The sequence below is a fragment of the Dothidotthia symphoricarpi genome (genome assembly GCF_010015815.1).
Source record: "Dothidotthia symphoricarpi CBS 119687 unplaced genomic scaffold P153scaffold_23, whole genome shotgun sequence".
Classification (NCBI taxonomy): Eukaryota; Fungi; Ascomycota; class Dothideomycetes; order Pleosporales; family Dothidotthiaceae; genus Dothidotthia; species Dothidotthia symphoricarpi.
This window is the reverse complement of record NW_022985030.1, coordinates 591,940-607,758: the sequence shown is the minus strand read 5'-3', so window position 1 is coordinate 607,758 and position 15,819 is coordinate 591,940. Positions and strand designations below refer to the sequence as shown.

Sequence of the window (15,819 nt, the reverse complement as noted above, 5' to 3'; positions counted from 1 at the left end):
ACCGTAGATAGATAAGATAAGATACATTGTCAAGCAGAACAATGTACAACGAAGAATTTGGGATTGAATGTGCCATCCAGGATTCATTACGGACATAGCGTAGCGCGTAAAATAAAGAGAAGAAGTATGCCGAAACGCCAAATCAAGCTGCCATTGGCAGCGTATCCAACCCCCAGCCAACCGTTCCAAAATGCTTCAAGACAAGATTCTACCCGAGTTTGATTGGACGAACATGAATATTCCAACGCCGCCGTATAGCGAGAGGGATGAAGAGAGTTGAGAACGCCGAAGAAACACTCCCCACAGATCGAATGGACCACGACAAAGAAGAGACATATGAATAGACATCAAAACGTTCCACGCGCTGACAACATGTCAGCAAGAGACGTACTCAACGCCAGGTGCCCTTAGCGCCAGGCGCAAGACTACCTCTCGAAGAAGCCGAAGCATTGCTAACGATTCGTACAGGTGCACGATTCAACGTCGACGATGGCTCTCTTGGTCGGTCCTCCCCAGTGATCGCCACCGTGGTTCGTCGAGCAGGGCCCTTCATGATGGGTGCAGTCCGCGGACCGAGGACGCTGCTCTTCCAGTCAGCATCGTGATTGCTCTTGACCATCCGACGCGCCGCACTGGCAGAGAACATCATGTTCTCGTTTGGTGGACTGGTTGAGGCTGCGGTAGGGCTGCGTCGCCGATGAGTACGGTTGATCGGTATGGAGCCATGAGTTGTTGACGAGCGACGTTTGATGGCTGATCCAATCTTACGTGCGTCCGAATCTGTCCACTTCTCTCCCTCTGAGCCCGATGAGACGTCGCTGTACTCAGTCGAAGCCGGGTCTGTGGAAGTGCTCTCCTTGATGGTCAAAGAAGCTGAGCGGACAGCATTGGCGCCAATCTCACGCAGGGGTGATGTGTTATCCGAGTGTGCACTCATCCCGTCAGATTTCTTCGACAAGGCACCAAGCGCAAATCGACCTGCGCGTGGTTTGAGTTCCAGGGAAGCCTTTGGAGGTGACGGTATTGGGGAAGAACCGTTGTGATCAACTACCGGTGCAACGGTTGTGGCAGAATAGGCTGGTGGTGGTAGCTCATTATACGTATGTGCCGGCGACGACTCTATGTGTTCTGGTATGTCCTGGAACTCCGCCAGGGTTCCATCTTCCATGTCGTCTCTCCAGCGAACGCCGCGTTTAATCTTCGATGGCGACTTCTTCTTCGAGGGAGAGTACTGAACGCTGACGCCTTTCTTTACCAATCCCATTTTTCGACGTCGAGGGGAACCTTTCATGGGCGATGAAGTTAAATGGGGCGCTTCTGTGAAGGTTGGCATAGGAATGGCACGCATTGGGGACGGTGCCATGATATTTACCGGTTTCCTACGTTTCGGCGTGCCCTTGTGGCTAGGAGCGAAGAAGTCGGTAACTGGTAAACCGCCGTCTGGCCGAATGACTTGCGCGGTTGCAGTTGTGCAAGAGTTCATAATCTTGGTGAGTAGCTTCCTTGCGGAGTCAACTGCTTCTGTTTCGTCCATTTGAGTGATTTGGTTCAGGATGGTGACTGTTTCAATGTGCGCCTGAACAAGGACTTGAACAATGGCGGCGTCGCCACCCTTCTCCTGATCCAGTAGAGCGATGAACATTTCTCGGTCGGCATTTGACTTCAACAGTTCGTACTCTTTGTTCAGACTCGCAGCGTCAGGGCTGTCGGCGTTTCCATCAACCTCCACTAACCCTCTCAGTCCAACTTGAAGAGCGGTATCCATCTTGCTTGTCCAGTTGGTGCGTTCGATGCGTCGGTGGCAATGTTGTCGGGTTTGCTCGAGCTCGGCCGAGATTCCAATCGCTGTATCTCTCATTGCAGCGACTTGTGAGGGCATCTCTTCGTTCTCACGAACGTCCTTGACGTTGTCAAATGCTGCGATCCATGATGAGATCATGCCGATCCGCTTCTCAGCTTGTTTCAAGGTCTTCATCATATTCAGCCGATCCTTCCGCTCAGGCTCCGAATCAGAGTAAGCCTGGCGTAGACGTAGAAGAGCATCTCGCAAGATGCTCTCTTTCTTTTCGCTCTGCTTTGAGTATTTCGAGAACGCATTGCCCTCGAAGTCTTTCTGTTTCTTCATCAGGTCATCGATAAGATGCCTTTGCTCTTCGATCTTCTTAAGGTAGTCCTTCACATGGCGGTTTACGTTATAGACGTTCTTCGTGACCTTGGTCTGGATGTTCTTTGCTCGGTTCGCGTAACGCAGAGTGTTTTGGGTTTCGTCGAAGTGGACGCTGGACGGACTGACACAGACGATCATGACAGTTCGACAATTTCCACCGAGGGAAAACTTGAGCAGTCGTGTGAGCTTCGAGTTGCGGTATGGGACGTGGTTTCGCTTTCGCGCATCACACAAGGCATTGATGCAACTGCCCAAAGCGAGTAGAGACTTGTTGATATTCGCGCCTTCAATCAGTCGCTCTCCGCGGTTCTTGGTTGCGCTTGCGCGCTCACTGCCAGCCAAATCGATGATGCTGAGAGTGGCCATCGTGTGGGGTTCGTTGACAGAAGCATTGCGGTCCTTGGACGAGACGTTGATCTGGAGGACGGCGTGTGATCGTGAAGATGTAGCATTGGCCTCGGTCGGAGACATTGTTCGGTACTCGTTTCCGCGGACAATTATATCCATAACCTCTTGGACCTGAAATGCCATTAGTCCTTGACCAACAAGCATCCGTCATACCGCTTACGTTTTGTGGGCGATGGCTGGAGAGACCGGCAACGGACACAGTCTGGTTCGCATCTTCTCGCAGCATCAACGTCGTCTTGCTTCCGCCCTCCACCAGCAGATCGCGAATCGTTTCATTGTAGATCTCCAAGTAAGAGAGAGTGATCTCTGTGGCCTTTGTTTCCTGCAGGTCAGTGATCTTCTCGAACAGCTCCTGCATTGTCAAGAAAATAATGCCTGGTTGTTGTGATGTTCCTCTAAACACCTGTCAGCTTCTACGAGCAACGAGAGCCTCCATTTGACGTACGTGATTGTGTGTGTCTTTCCACAGCCAGTGGCTCCGTATGCGAAAACAGTGGCATTGTATCCGTCCAGCACGCTGTCCAGTAGTGGCTTGGTTGTGGACTCGTACACATCGCCTTGTGTTGTTGTGTCGTCGAAGACGCGGTCGAATGCAAAGGTCTGGTCCTTGACGCGCTTACCCTGCGGTCCGACCAATGATCGTGAAAAGCGCTGGACGGGGTTGTCTTCGGGAGGATCGAAGATCCTGAGGGCATGTCAGCTTCAACCCGACGCAACAACAGCGGACAGTTTACATACAGGCACTTTTCATCCAGGACCTTGATCACAGGTCGGACGCTTTTGGCATGCAGTTTAGGAGTTGGTGCAGCCGCCAACGACCCATCGCCGAGGAAGAGAGTGTGGTCATCCGTCTTCGTCAACTGTGCAGCTTCGCGTATGGTAAAAGGGCGCACTCGCACCGTAACCGAGATGGAGGACGCGCCATCGGCGACCATGATGGCGCTGTGAGGGGTAAAAGAAGTCAAGAAAAATACAACGCAGCTTGCTCAAGACTGGAAGCGGAAGCCCTGAGCCAAAGCGGATTGTTGCGTGCTGTGGTGTCGAATGACGGAGGTGACCTTTGAGATTGTTGTCGTAAACAGACAGGGATCTCTCGTTGGGCAACCGCGACCCTTGCACCAAGCACGTGATATTTCTGTATCTCCCCCACATCCGTCGACGTGGCCGTCCTCGACACGATGATAGTTCCTCAGATTTATGTTTCACTGTGCTCGAGATTTTGGAGGTTCGCCCTCGTATTTTTACCACCGTCTGGTATAAGACTATCACAAAACCCTTTAGCATAGCAACGCCCAGACATAGCACATGAGTATCACATGTCACATGGACTGGCGTTCAAGTATGTATGATGTCCTTTGAGGTGTAGACTTCGACGAGCCGGTCAGTCCTCTCATACGATCGATACTTGGAGGAAGCTAGTGGGATACAAAACACCAAGTAATTCGTATGGACATGAACAAAGTATGTGTTGGACAACTACGAAGCAACTTCAAAGTGAGAAACTAGTTGATCAATCATAATTCGTTCCAAGCACTTACCACTACCAGGTGCCCGCTCAAGTGTGTGGCTTTGAATATCTCCATCCCCTTCCCTCTCTCGCCAAAAAGCCCTTCGCCAACTGATCATGCCGCTCTCTCGCCAACGATCCCATTCTTCCCTCTCCTCTTCCCCCCTCCAGACATCAATTCCTGCCGTCCAGTAAACCCCGTATCAACCCACGCTTTGCCATCGAACTTGTAGCCATGTAATTTCGTCCTCGTCAACGCCCCAGGCCCGTACTCTTCATGCAACAACTCCTCATACGCGTATGGGACCAGAACCTCCACGCCCTCGAAAGTAGTCTGCCGCAGGGGAAAGAGCTGAGAGTGGTCGTAGGCGTGAGCATCTTTCGTAAACATTTCCCCGTCGTTTCTAGGCGACGTGTGTACAGTCGTGATATCGATGAACAGCCCCGTCGATGTATCAATCCACCGTGCATCTATCACGTTGAACTTGTCTCTTGTGTCGTGGTTGACGTGGTGCGGATTGATCTCGAGCAGATACTTTTTGCCGTGTTTTTGTAGCGTGTCCCAGTCTTCTTTTTTCAGGCCCAACATGTCGTCATTTTTCTCATCCCCTACTAGCAGCCCCAACTCCTTTGCCGTGAAGGGGTGGACACTCAATCCCCACCATTCCCCCAACTCCAGTATCCCGCTCTCTTCAACCATGACGTCCACGTCGCTGTCCCATGTTAAAATGGACCCGTTCCACCACCATCCCAACAAACTCCCATGCATGATCCACGTCCTCACGCCTATTCTCGCCATCGTCTCCATGTAGGTCTTTACCAGCAGACGGAGATGCACCGTGCGGCTTTGCTGCGGGAGCGTGGATGACGCAAAACGGCCGTCGTAATGAGGGTGAAATTTTGCTTCATTAAAGAATTTGGATTCGTGTCTCAAGGGTGCGGAGTGGTCGTGCGTGAGAGTTGTGAGGCCAAGGAGGGAGGCAAAAGAGGCTTGGCTGGTGGAAACGGGGGTAGCGAGGATGGTCGAGGGGAGAAGGAGGAGAGCGGCTGATAGCTTCATGTTTGCGGTTGTAGTTGTGCTTGCGGGTGTTGTAAAGTATTGATGTTTAATTCAATAGAGTGATGTGGACGCTGCAGATAATTGGGTATCAAATGTCGGAATCATAATACAACTGGAACGCTGGGACGAGAACAAACGCAGTACAAATGCCAAGAAGAAGAGGAACAACAGATAAGAAGAATATGGTTGTCGTGAGAGCTTGCGCGCGTCGTCGCGTCACCGCCTCGTCGTGGGAGCAGAGGGTTCTTTATGCGTCAAGAACCTTGTTGAGACTTACGTAGGCCTCTGCGTCGCTTCAATCAAGCTTCGCAGAAGCTTACGAGGCTTCATCTCCAGCCTTGGGAAACATGCTCCCATAAATACCGACGCGTCAAACATCCCGACTTTTGTATCAAGAAGACGATACATGAGAGGAAGACGGGAGTAGTCTTCATGTGGGTTTGAGTTGATCGTAGATGGTGGGAGAACTGCCACCGAATACGAGCATACCGGGCCGCTGGGCCTCACCTGCAACACGTTCCCGCAAACAACACTAGGTACTGGAAACGGCAAACCACATCGAAAGATTCATGCGCACACGTACAAGGATGTTAATAATATTCTTGCTCAATTGAGTTTTGTCTCATAATCTACGACCATCACAACTCGACCAGCAATTCGTTTGGGCGTTGAAACACTCCCATTGCCGTCCATCATCTACACATAATCAACCATGCCATGCTGGATGAGCGCCATGCTTCCTCCAATTCAAAAATCGCAAACATCTCCATCGCGTCTCAGCGCACCAAGTGATCCAAAAACAACAACGTTCATCTCAATCCAAAAACACACCTGATCTGAAATGATTGGACGCCCATTGCAGGCTAATTACGTCCTCCCTCAGCTTTTGTAGGTGAGTAACAAGGTATACGCTCATATACGAACAAAAAAGCAACACAACAGCGGCCATAGGAAGTGTACAGTGCCGAATAAAGTAACGTAACGGTTGATGCCATCGCGGGAACGCCGTAAACTCCGCCCAATGAGGTGAACAGGACAAGGCGATCGTTTGTAGAATCGCGTGTCCGTAAAAGAGTGACAGCGCTACGCATGCCAAAGTCGAGAAGATGCAGAGTCTATCGGCAGGCGAATCATTGACACCCGGAAATGTGAAAGTTGCAGAAAAACAAGGGTATTAGGAAGGGTATATCAGGACATGGCATGACGTTATTCTGAGCCCTTTTCGTACTTGACAGGATGGAAGAGTGCTGGGCGCATGCAGATGCGGCCCGTGTTGGCTTCTTCGAAAGCTGGACCACCCTTGTCGTTCTCGCGCGAGCCGAGCCATCGCCGCCACCACTCTGAGGAGAAGCCAGCGTTGTAGTAAAAGCTGTTGCCTAGCTGGTTGTGTTCGCCCCAACCGAAGACACTGTCGGTAGGCTTGGGTGGCTTGTTGAATGTGCCTTCAAGCGCTTCAAGAGGCCAGTTGTGATCGAAGTATACTGGGTGTGCGGCGTAAACGGCCTTCAGTCCATGGTGAAACGCGACACTCGGCGGCCACATCTCGGGGAACATGTGGTGTTTCATGAGGTACGTTTCACGGTGCATAAGATCCAACAGACGCTTCGAAAGTCGCGAGACAGTGATGATAGCGCATCGTCGAGGAGGCTCGGGAAGCTCAAGGTCGTATCCAGTCACATCGTCGCGGAATACCCAGTTGGTTTTGGCGGGGTCGAAGATCGGGTTGAAAGTGATGATGTCAGCCTCCTCACCAACACCCCACTGGTAATCATCTTGAGAGTATGACCTGGGAGGTTGCGTCTCAGGGGGACTGGGGAGCATGCCGGTGTTTTCAAACTTCGGTGGGCCCCAGACAGGCTTCTCGTCGCTATTGTATAGTTCTTCCTCCACCATTTCGGTGAAGTTCTTCCAGGAACCATGGAGGTCGGGGATGTAGTAGCGAGAAGAACGCTCCCAAAGACCTTTGCGGGGCTGTTTCTTGGCCCACTCGCCGATCCTGTTATTGAACTCGTAGTAGTGACCAGTCAGACGAAGATCCATCTCCCAGTTCCAGTAAAAGTCGTACTCGGGGCGGGCCTGCGAGAACCATTGCATAGCAAAGTGAGCGCTACGATAGACCGAGTGAACGGGAGCCTTGGCGTGGTTGTAGACGTTGTTAGGGAACGGCTCGGGGTAGTACATGCGCATTTGTTGCTCCGACCACAGAGTTGCCATGCCCCAGAACTCCCTTGGAAGATTGTCCTCGATGACTTTCTGGTATTGCTCTTCCGAGGACCAGATGGGGATACTGTCGTCCTTGACGTGGAGCAAAAAGTGAACGTCGTACTCGCCGCCAGACTTGAGAGCCAGTTCGTTGATCATGGCGCGGATAGTCAACAGCTGGTAATCGCTGTACTTGTATCCAGTCCAAGTGCGGAGGATGTACGCGTGTCGAGGGACCTTCTTCTTGGCAGGCGCTCCATCCTCTGTTGCGTTTTTGGCTTCGAAGCGCTTCTTGTTCTTCTCGTAGCATCGTTTTTGCGCAGAAGCCCAGTTGACCTTCCTGTAGTCAACTTTCTTCTCTGTGTGCCAGAGCATGTCAGCGCCTCCTTTCTCGGACTTTGCATCCATGTCGAGGCCGCCCTCTTCACGGGAGTAGGAGTAACCGTAAGGTCCGAGGCGGCCAAAGCGCTCGAAGCAGACCTTGTCGTTCATGCCAAGCTCCTCATAGGAGCCAAAGAAAGGTGCAGACATGTTTTGGGGAATGCCAGGGTAAGCATAGATGTCGGGTGAGTCAACCTTTTCGTCGGCGTCGAGATAGCATGTCTCGACCTTGTCGTGGTCCTTGAGATACTCGGCGGAGTCGAACTTGTAGGGGTCGAAGGGGATGGGGTCCATGGAAGGCTCCTTGTTGTCCTTTGGCATGTGCGGCCACTTTGGCTTGATGTTGTCCTCGGGGTTGGGGCTCTGCGAATATCTGACAAAGTCTTGCTCAGAGACCCAATCCCCGTACGGCACCAGCGTGCGGACGCCATTGAAGAAGCCAGACAGTCTGCAGTGGTTAGAGGAGTCGTCGACAGGGTCCCGACTGGCATGCTTACCGAGGATAGTGCTCCCAGTGGAATTGTTTCTTGTCGTCACCTTTGCGTTGCTGGTCGTGCCACCTGTGTCGCCTGTAGATACCTGTGCTCAGCATGGACACCAGCAGCACGATGGTGACGGCGAGTGTGACCAGGCGCGCGAACGACAGTCGCGGCCTCTGGATGCGGCTTGCCCAGGCGGGCTGGCGATACTTGCTGCCGCCCCATGACTTTGAGCTAAAGAGCGGCAGGGGTGACGAGCTCTGGCTGTCGGCGCCGGGCACCTTCTCGTAGTTGAAGCGCGTGCGGATGAACAGCTTCCCGGGGTTGAATCGCGAGGCCATTGTGGTGGTGAGAGTTGTGAGTGTGGTGGGTGTTCGCGTGTTGCTTATTGCATCGCCGGGGGTGGCGTTAGGGGCTGTGAAACGGCCTGTATGCGGCGGGCGGCTACTCGGCGGCGCGAGCACTGACTGTGGGGTGGGTGGGTAAATTGCGTCGAGGGACGACAGCTACGCGTAAAACGAGTGTACTGTCCCAAAGACAAGCTGGAAAGACGACCGGGCGTTGGGGAGGAGGACGGGCGGACTCGCAGCGACTTGTGCGGCGAGCTGACCCTTAAGCTTGGCTATCACACTTTAGCCCTTCGTACCTGCCGCCTTCTGCGCTAACCGCCAAGATGCAAGATTAAAATTCTAGAGCCCGATCAACAAGAAGCAGCTAGAGTAGTACCGAGCCGGACATGCAACTTGTCCTGGATCTCATGCCATCGATACAGACAGCACCTGCAAACTCGAGGGGAATTGAAGCTGCCTGGCAACTGCTCAACCTCGACACAACCGCTCGTGCGTAATGAGGCCCGTTATCATCTTCCTGGCGCGCGGACTGCCAAACCAGCAAATCAAGTGACGCCATGGTATCGTCTATTTCGAACCCGAGCCTGCCCGCCACCCTGCACACAGTATTGTTTGAGCCGGAGTACCGTCGAGCTGTAAACCGGGTGCGCCAGCCTTGATTGTCTCAACACAGTGTCATTACGCTACCACTCCCACTTTGTTGGGAGCCCTGCCCACTCTTCATGTCGACTCGCAGCGGCTTTCTGCACCCCTCCACCACGGTTACTACGACGACATGATGGATGCTCTTTACCCCGGCCTCTCTCCTCCCATAACACGGCCAGTTCGCCAGTTCGCAGCGACGGCTTCCAATTTTATGCCCATCAATTGGCTGCAACTCGGTCAGTCAGCGGTTCGGCTAGTCCCGATGCACTTTGGACGCGCGGCCTGCCTGTAGTGGCGAGATTGCAACGGCGATCCTAAAAATACCTCACTGGCGTGAATGAGTGATGGTAAGACGTTGCTGAATGTCGGGACGTTACCGCACGGGCATGTCAAGGTCGACAAAAGACACGGGCTTTCCTCAAGTCTTCGTCTTTGAATCACGTCATTACAATTTTCACATCGCGACGCTTTGGCCCCCGCTGATTATTGAACCCAAACTAGGTATTGATCGCTTGATCGTCCGTGGTATCAAGTTTTACCAGTGTGGACCACGCATGGATACTTTGATTTTTCATCTTCAGCATTTGCAAAACATGTCTCAATCGAAAACACAACAAGCAAGTTTCAAGAACCACTTGCCAAGTGGAGAGCCGTCGGCTCCACTTTCTAGGTCACAATAACCATCATCGATTGATGTGAGATTGGAACACTATTTCAGACACAAACTGACTGATAGTTCTATCAGTTGACGAACACCGTTTCTTCATGGCATCGTTTTTTGGTCGATTTCCTCTGTGGCGCAGCCAAAACGACCCGATGACATTGATACATCGCTTACTCTACAACCTATTTAGATCAATGATACGATATTGCATTTATGATCCATGTCTCTCTAGTTGTTGACAGCATATTTAGGGACTGTCATTTGCCAAATGCAAAGATTGGAAGTGTACGCCAGGGTTGCATGCTGATCGATCAGCAACCGCAAATTATTCAACGAAACATCTCCAGCTTGGAACGCACATCCTCGATCAACATGTCAAAGATGTGGAAGACTATCGGTCCGGACTAGGTGATATCCAGCTGCCGAGCCCGTATCTCTCGACGGACGCGAGATATCAATACCCATCATTTCGTCACCACAAACCTGGGACCACACTTCGACAGCCTTACCGCGTGTAGGTACACGTCAGCAACGCGTGTATTCGTGTAGTGGCTTTTCGGATGGCGCATAATCGAGATCTGCGCTTCCTGTGCAATTCATTAATCAATTTACTTAGCCAAAGTATTAAAAATACTGGAGCTCCTCTAAACGGGCGATCGGTCTTGACAAATACGAAGTGTGGAGGCTGCTATTCTGGAGACTTCTGAGCTCACACGAAATGAAGCGACTTATCCGAGTTGTTAAACTGAAGCCGGCAGACTATCACGTTCTCTCGATACAGACAATCTGTCGCATTCATGTGATTCCGTTTTCCTCGATGTCAGGCCAAGACCATGTTTCTTTCGGCTGTCGTAGAGGCTCAGTCTGTCTATCTTACACAACCATTTGCTTTCCCTCGCAGCACGAAGTTCTTCTATTTACTCTCTGTCCTTATCTTTACCGCTAGTTTTGCGCTTATAAAAGGTATACTTGGCTTTCAGACCGTTTCTCTAACGGTCTCTGCGGATCCCGACAGCATTGACATTCCTTATCTTCGACGAAATCTACCAGCGCTTTGCATGCCTCGAACTTGGCGTAGTGTTACGTGCCGCGACGATTTGATACAGAACGTTGAACAGCATCAACAATGGGTATATCATGTGAAGATCACTTCCAATATCGAAGAGGAATTGTACTGGGAGGCCTGTTGAAAGAGGCAAAAGGTCGTGCTAATAAGGTGGCAATGGGATAGAGGTGATCTAGTGGTCATGGCATAATGTAGGAAGATAGAAATTCAATAGGCTCTTAAAGTTGTCTAATATAGTCCAATATATGTATGAACTATTCACTGCAACCAACCACAATCCAGCAAGGTCCGAGTCGGAGCGGACCTTCCAAATCTCCGATGACTCTTTCCACATTCGACTCACCACCCCGCGTGTAGAAGCTCTGATTAGGCATTACACTACAACCACGACAGCAAAATGCCAGGAACACGAGGCCCGGTGCCGGTACCGCTCGAGACGCAGGGCCGCGACCTCACCCAGCAAATCCTCGATCTCCTCGATACGAAACAACCCCTCCAAAGCAATGAAGACTTCCCCGCGATATCGCAAGCCGAGATCAAGGCAGCACTGGACAGGCTAGCCAGTCGGCTGATGGTGGAATATAAGACGCTGGACTCGGAACAAGTGTCTTTGACCCCGGAAGCAGAGAGCATCGTGGAAAATGGGAGCCACGAGTTCAAAGTCTGGAAAGCCGTAAAGGATGCGGGGAAGGTCTCGATCAAGGAATTGCCTGTGGGTAGCACGCACCAGAACGCATACGACTATCGCTGATATTTGGCAGAGCATCGTTGGTGCTGAATCTGCAAAGGTGGGACAGGGCAATGCCTTCAAGAACAAATGGATAAAGAAGGATGGCGACTCTCTCGTCCTCCTTGTCACAGACGAGCCGAAAGACACAAACCGAGATATGCTCAAAGACATCCAGGCGTCGAAATCCGTGTCCGAACCCAAACTCCTCAGCGATCTCAAGAAGCGCAAGCTTGTCGTCGTCACAAAGGTCATTACCTATACCGTCACGAAAGGTCCGAAGTACGCGAAGGAGATACCGATAGAGCACACCGACTTGACCGCAGACCTGCTCACAAGTGGTGCATGGGAAACGGCCAACTTCAAGCCATACAACTTCGCAGCTCTGGGCGCTGCTCAAGATTCTGGCGCATTGCACCCGCTGAACAAGGTCAGGCAGGAGTTCAGGAACATTTTCTTCTCACAAGGATTCGTCGAGATGCCAACAGGACAGTAAGGAAGCTTCGCTCTCGGAAAGAACAACGTACAGAAAACTAACGACTCCCAGCTTCGTCGATTCTGGTTTCTGGAATTTTGACGCTCTCTTCGTACCCCAACAGCACCCCGCCCGTGATATGCAGGACACTTTCTTCGTTTCAGATCCACCAAAGGCCGATAAGCCGCGGGCAGACCCAGCAAGTGAAGCTACCATGGACGCTATGGAGGCCGGCTCAAGAAGACTCTTCGCAACCGGAGAAAAGAGGGAGACGAAGCCACGAGATTTCGAAAAATACTGGCAAGATGTCCAGAAAGTCCACCAAGACGGCGCTTTCGGCTCAATAGGCTGTACGATGCTCCAGTATGTCTTTTCAAGACCTAACACATGCTAATTTGTATCAGACCGATACCAATGGAAGGAAGACGAGTGCTTACGCTTGGTCCTCCGAACACACACAACCGCTGTATCAACCTGGGCACTTCACCGATTGGCAGAAGATCCCCGGCCCGCTCGCTACTTCTCCATCGACCGTGTCTTCCGAAACGAGACTCTCGACGCTACTCATCTCGCCGAGTTTCACCAAATCGAGGGTGTGATTGCGGATTTCGGTCTCACGCTTGGCGGTAAGATGTTCCACAGCGTTTGACTTGAAGGCCATTGCTGACTTGTCAGGTCTCCAACGCTTCCTCGAGGACTTTTTCTCCAAGATGGGCATCGAGAATCTGCGCTTCAAACCAGCATACAACCCCTACACAGAAGTACGTCGAACCATGCTCATTCGCTTCTTCACTGTACTGACTATGATTACAGCCTAGTATGGAAATCTTTGGCTATCACAAGGGCCTCAAGCGCTGGCTCGAGATTGGTAACTCGGGCATGTTCCGACCAGAGATGCTGCAGCCCATGGGCCTGCCCAAGGATATGCGTGTGTACGGTTTCGGATTGTCGCTCGAGCGTCCTACGATGATGAAGTATGAGGTGTCGAATATCAGGGAGTTGCTTGGCCACAAGGTTGATCTTAAATGGATCAAGGAGCAGCCGGCTGTGAGGTTCGATAAGGAATGAGAGGATATGAGCGGGAGTCAGGGTTGAGACCAGGAAGGTCGCGGGAAGAACAGGCGTATCCAAAAGGTATGAGAGACGAAGTGTATGAATGATATGATAGATGGGCCGTGTGCGAAGATATCCAAAATAAAAGAATGGCACCCCTTTGGAGGAGTGCCGTGTTCCTGATTCAGACTCTGGCTGGTCGTCCTTTACGAATGACAATCGAGAGAGGCAATCACACCATATATGGATGTATGAAGCGGAGTAGTTGTGTTTCTTCATCTCATCTCTCCCACAGGCCCTTGTCGCCATATCTTCACCTTTCCCTCATCACGCCTCTTCAGCACTCTCTTGCTTCCTATTCCTTGCGCCGCGGTAGATCCAACTCTCGCCGTCGCCCCCCTCTCCCCACCTCCCCTTTGCCCAAACCAACGCATCCTGCCCCAGCCCATACCCCAGTCCAACCAACACACCCATCCTAATCGTGCGCGCGGCCGTAGAGACCGGAAACTGATGCCACGCGCTCCACAGGCCACCCGTCACCATACCCGCACACGCACTACTGACCCAATCCCGCGAGATATCCACGCCCCGATCAATGCGCCGCAGATCCAACTCATCCACGCCCTCCATCTCGCGTATCGTCCTGCCAGCGCGCCACGTCCCGCGAAACACATCTAGACTCTCCTCCACGATGAAAAACACACTGGTCCATGCGGCGATCCATGCGCCTTTCCGCAGCCCGTCGGTTATGCCGTGCTGCATCTTGTAGTAGTTCTTCGACTTGTGGTATAGGTACCAGCCGGGCTGCGAGATGGGCAGACGGTGGGCGTTTTCGGCTCGGAAGCGCATCGCGGCCATGTGGCCTGAGGATGTGCTGCCGAGGGTGAAGCCGCATATGAAGGAGGTGAAGGTTGTGAGGAGGAGGCGCCGGTCGAAGGGCATGTTTAGGCGGGGTGCGTTGGAGGGGGGTTGCGATAGGAGGGTGTGCGGGGATGGGGGTTCGTGGGATGGAGGGGGTGATGGCGGTGATGGCGGCATTGTTGCTGTTTGTGTTGGAGTTGCCATGGTGGAGTATACGTGGGAGAAACAAGGCGCCCGAGGGGCTTCGTATATGGTGGTTGCGGAGGAGATGCGGAGGTGCGAGTAGAGTCCGTGAAGCTGGGTTTGACGGTTGACTCCGTTGGGCTGAGACGTTCTTTTCTACAGCCTTGAGTTCAATGGTATAGCTCTCAGCTTGAGAAAGCTTCGTTTGCGATGTAGTCGTTGTGTGCTGGTATGAGTGTTGTAGCTTTGAAAGCAGAATGAAGATTCATGCCAAGGCAAGTCAGCTGTGATCGCGTATGGTCGCGCTTTCCTCGACCCCGCAATTACTCCTCCTCTTCATCACGTACTCAAAAACGCGTCTTTAGCTTTGGAAATTTCACACAATCTCATTTGTACCTCGCGCCACACGAACTTGACGCGTGTATCTCAGATTTCACGATTGCAACTACAAACTGACCAGTCGCCACTACCTTGCGGACCAGACCCCCATTACTCACACCACCTTCGCACAATGACTACACCCTCCCCACAAACATGGACGCTCCGCTTCAAGTCCCGCAAAACCACCATCCTCCTCCACGTCGACCCTCTCCACACCTTCACCACGATAAAATCGCACCTCTACAACGCCCTCACCGAAACCGGGCTCAAAGACCTCGATGGCTCCACAATACCGCTCCCCTCCTCGCCTGCAGACATCCAGCTCGGTCGCCCAGTCGACGTCAACGATGCACAACAGGGCTTCCAGCTCGGCGAGTGGGAATATGCGGCTTCGGAGGAGTTTGACGGCAAGGGGAAGGGGAAGGGCAAGTCTAGCGCTTCGAAGGTGAACAATTGTCCTATGGGGGCGAATTTGAAGGATAATGCTGTGTTGGCGCTCCGTTGGGAGGGCGACGGGGTGTGGGATGGGAGGGATGATGAGATGGATGGGGATCTGGAGAATGGGTTGAGTGGGAAGGGAGCGGATATGTGGGGAGTTCAGCTTGCGAGCTTTGATGATGCGTATGGGGTTACCAATGAGAGTGATGTTGGTGGGGGGAGGGAATTTGAGGGGTGAGGAGAAGTCGGGGGAAAAAGTAGATGACCAAGTTCAGTGCCCAATTGGGGGATTGCTATGTTCCAGTATCTAGTGGAATATTGGTACGTATATCGAGTGTTTGCTAGGAAGCACTTGACTGACAGTTCTAGCTCTATATACGAAATCAATGACGAACATAGAATTACGCCAAAAAATCCTATTTACAGCCTATCCACCCACTCTCTTATCTATACCTGCACCTCTAGTCAACCAAACTCTCCATCACGTCTCCACCACCCATACCTCGATCACACACGTACCAATTTCCTATCGCCGTTCTGCTTGATCCGTCCAGCACGAAGACAAAGCATCACATTCCATACCCTAGCATTCACCACCGCGTCAAGTGCACATCTGCCCCGTCCTGTGATATGGTATGAACACCCACCCACTAACAGATGCCACAATACCCTGCGAAAATTTCCCTGGAAGGGCTTCGTGTGTCGATCTGTACGCCTGGATTTCTTTGTTGGGTCGTATCAGGTAGGGTAGAATGAATAAAGTATTGCACTT

At 52.1% G+C, this 15,819-nt stretch overlaps 7 protein-coding genes across 7 annotated transcripts; 3 read left to right on the top strand and 4 right to left on the bottom strand.

The window, feature by feature from the left end:
• Positions 1-391: 391 nt before the first annotated feature.
• Positions 392-3,510, bottom strand: P153DRAFT_361241 (kinesin-domain-containing protein; the record flags this gene model as incomplete). The annotated part of the gene is made up of 4 exons (XM_033666974.1): positions 392-2,686; positions 2,736-2,970; positions 3,021-3,260; positions 3,314-3,510. The coding sequence occupies 4 exons, from the start codon at positions 3,508-3,510 to the stop codon at positions 392-394; spliced, it is 2,967 nt and encodes a 988-aa protein (XP_033518935.1).
• Positions 3,511-3,949: 439 nt separating this feature from the next.
• Positions 3,950-5,538, bottom strand: P153DRAFT_370943 (uncharacterized protein). The gene has a single exon (XM_033669145.1). It carries the CDS (start codon positions 5,140-5,142, stop codon positions 4,198-4,200), a length of 945 nt encoding a protein of 314 aa, XP_033518934.1. The 5' UTR covers positions 5,143-5,538; the 3' UTR covers positions 3,950-4,197.
• An 810-nt stretch (positions 5,539-6,348) lies between these two features.
• P153DRAFT_301900 (uncharacterized protein) lies at positions 6,349-8,545 on the bottom strand (the record flags this gene model as incomplete). Its single annotated transcript, XM_033664414.1, has 2 exons — positions 6,349-8,173; positions 8,223-8,545. 2 exons carry the CDS (start codon positions 8,543-8,545, stop codon positions 6,349-6,351), a joined length of 2,148 nt encoding a protein of 715 aa, XP_033518933.1.
• A 1,977-nt stretch (positions 8,546-10,522) lies between these two features.
• P153DRAFT_370939 (uncharacterized protein) lies at positions 10,523-11,082 on the top strand. Its single transcript, XM_033669144.1, has one exon. The coding sequence runs from the start codon at positions 10,697-10,699 to the stop codon at positions 11,051-11,053; it is 357 nt and encodes a 118-aa protein (XP_033518932.1). The 5' UTR covers positions 10,523-10,696; the 3' UTR covers positions 11,054-11,082.
• Positions 11,083-11,200: 118 nt separating this feature from the next.
• On the top strand, positions 11,201-13,412 carry P153DRAFT_370938 (uncharacterized protein). Its single transcript, XM_033669143.1, has 6 exons — positions 11,201-11,641; positions 11,691-12,148; positions 12,204-12,481; positions 12,536-12,757; positions 12,807-12,892; positions 12,945-13,412. The coding sequence occupies exons 1-6, from the start codon at positions 11,327-11,329 to the stop codon at positions 13,197-13,199; spliced, it is 1,614 nt and encodes a 537-aa protein (XP_033518931.1). The 5' UTR covers positions 11,201-11,326; the 3' UTR covers positions 13,200-13,412.
• A 99-nt stretch (positions 13,413-13,511) lies between these two features.
• On the bottom strand, positions 13,512-14,222 carry P153DRAFT_426537 (uncharacterized protein; the record flags this gene model as incomplete). The annotated part of the gene is made up of 1 exon (XM_033672609.1): positions 13,512-14,222. One exon carries the CDS (start codon positions 14,220-14,222, stop codon positions 13,512-13,514), a length of 711 nt encoding a protein of 236 aa, XP_033518930.1.
• A 338-nt stretch (positions 14,223-14,560) lies between these two features.
• Positions 14,561-15,652, top strand: P153DRAFT_133724 (uncharacterized protein). The gene is made up of 2 exons (XM_033662060.1): positions 14,561-15,368; positions 15,417-15,652. Exon 1 carries the CDS (start codon positions 14,740-14,742, stop codon positions 15,283-15,285), a length of 546 nt encoding a protein of 181 aa, XP_033518929.1. The 5' UTR covers positions 14,561-14,739; the 3' UTR covers positions 15,286-15,368; positions 15,417-15,652.
• The last annotated feature ends 167 nt before the right edge of the window (positions 15,653-15,819 follow it).

Excerpts from the sequence above, each read along its gene's own strand:
- P153DRAFT_370943 (XM_033669145.1), bottom strand. The coding sequence starts at position 5,142 with ATGAAGCTATCAGCCGCTCTCCTCCTTCTCCCCTCGACCATCCTCGCT.
- P153DRAFT_370939 (XM_033669144.1), top strand. The coding sequence starts at position 10,697 with ATGTTTCTTTCGGCTGTCGTAGAGGCTCAGTCTGTCTATCTTACACAA.
- P153DRAFT_370938 (XM_033669143.1), top strand. The coding sequence starts at position 11,327 with ATGCCAGGAACACGAGGCCCGGTGCCGGTACCGCTCGAGACGCAGGGC. Across the intron at positions 12,149-12,203 it reads GTCGAGATGCCAACAGGACA|CTTCGTCGATTCTGGTTTCT; the intron begins GTAAGGAAGCTT and ends AACGACTCCCAG. Across the intron at positions 12,893-12,944 it reads CATACAACCCCTACACAGAA|CCTAGTATGGAAATCTTTGG; the intron begins GTACGTCGAACC and ends CTATGATTACAG.
- P153DRAFT_133724 (XM_033662060.1), top strand. The coding sequence starts at position 14,740 with ATGACTACACCCTCCCCACAAACATGGACGCTCCGCTTCAAGTCCCGC.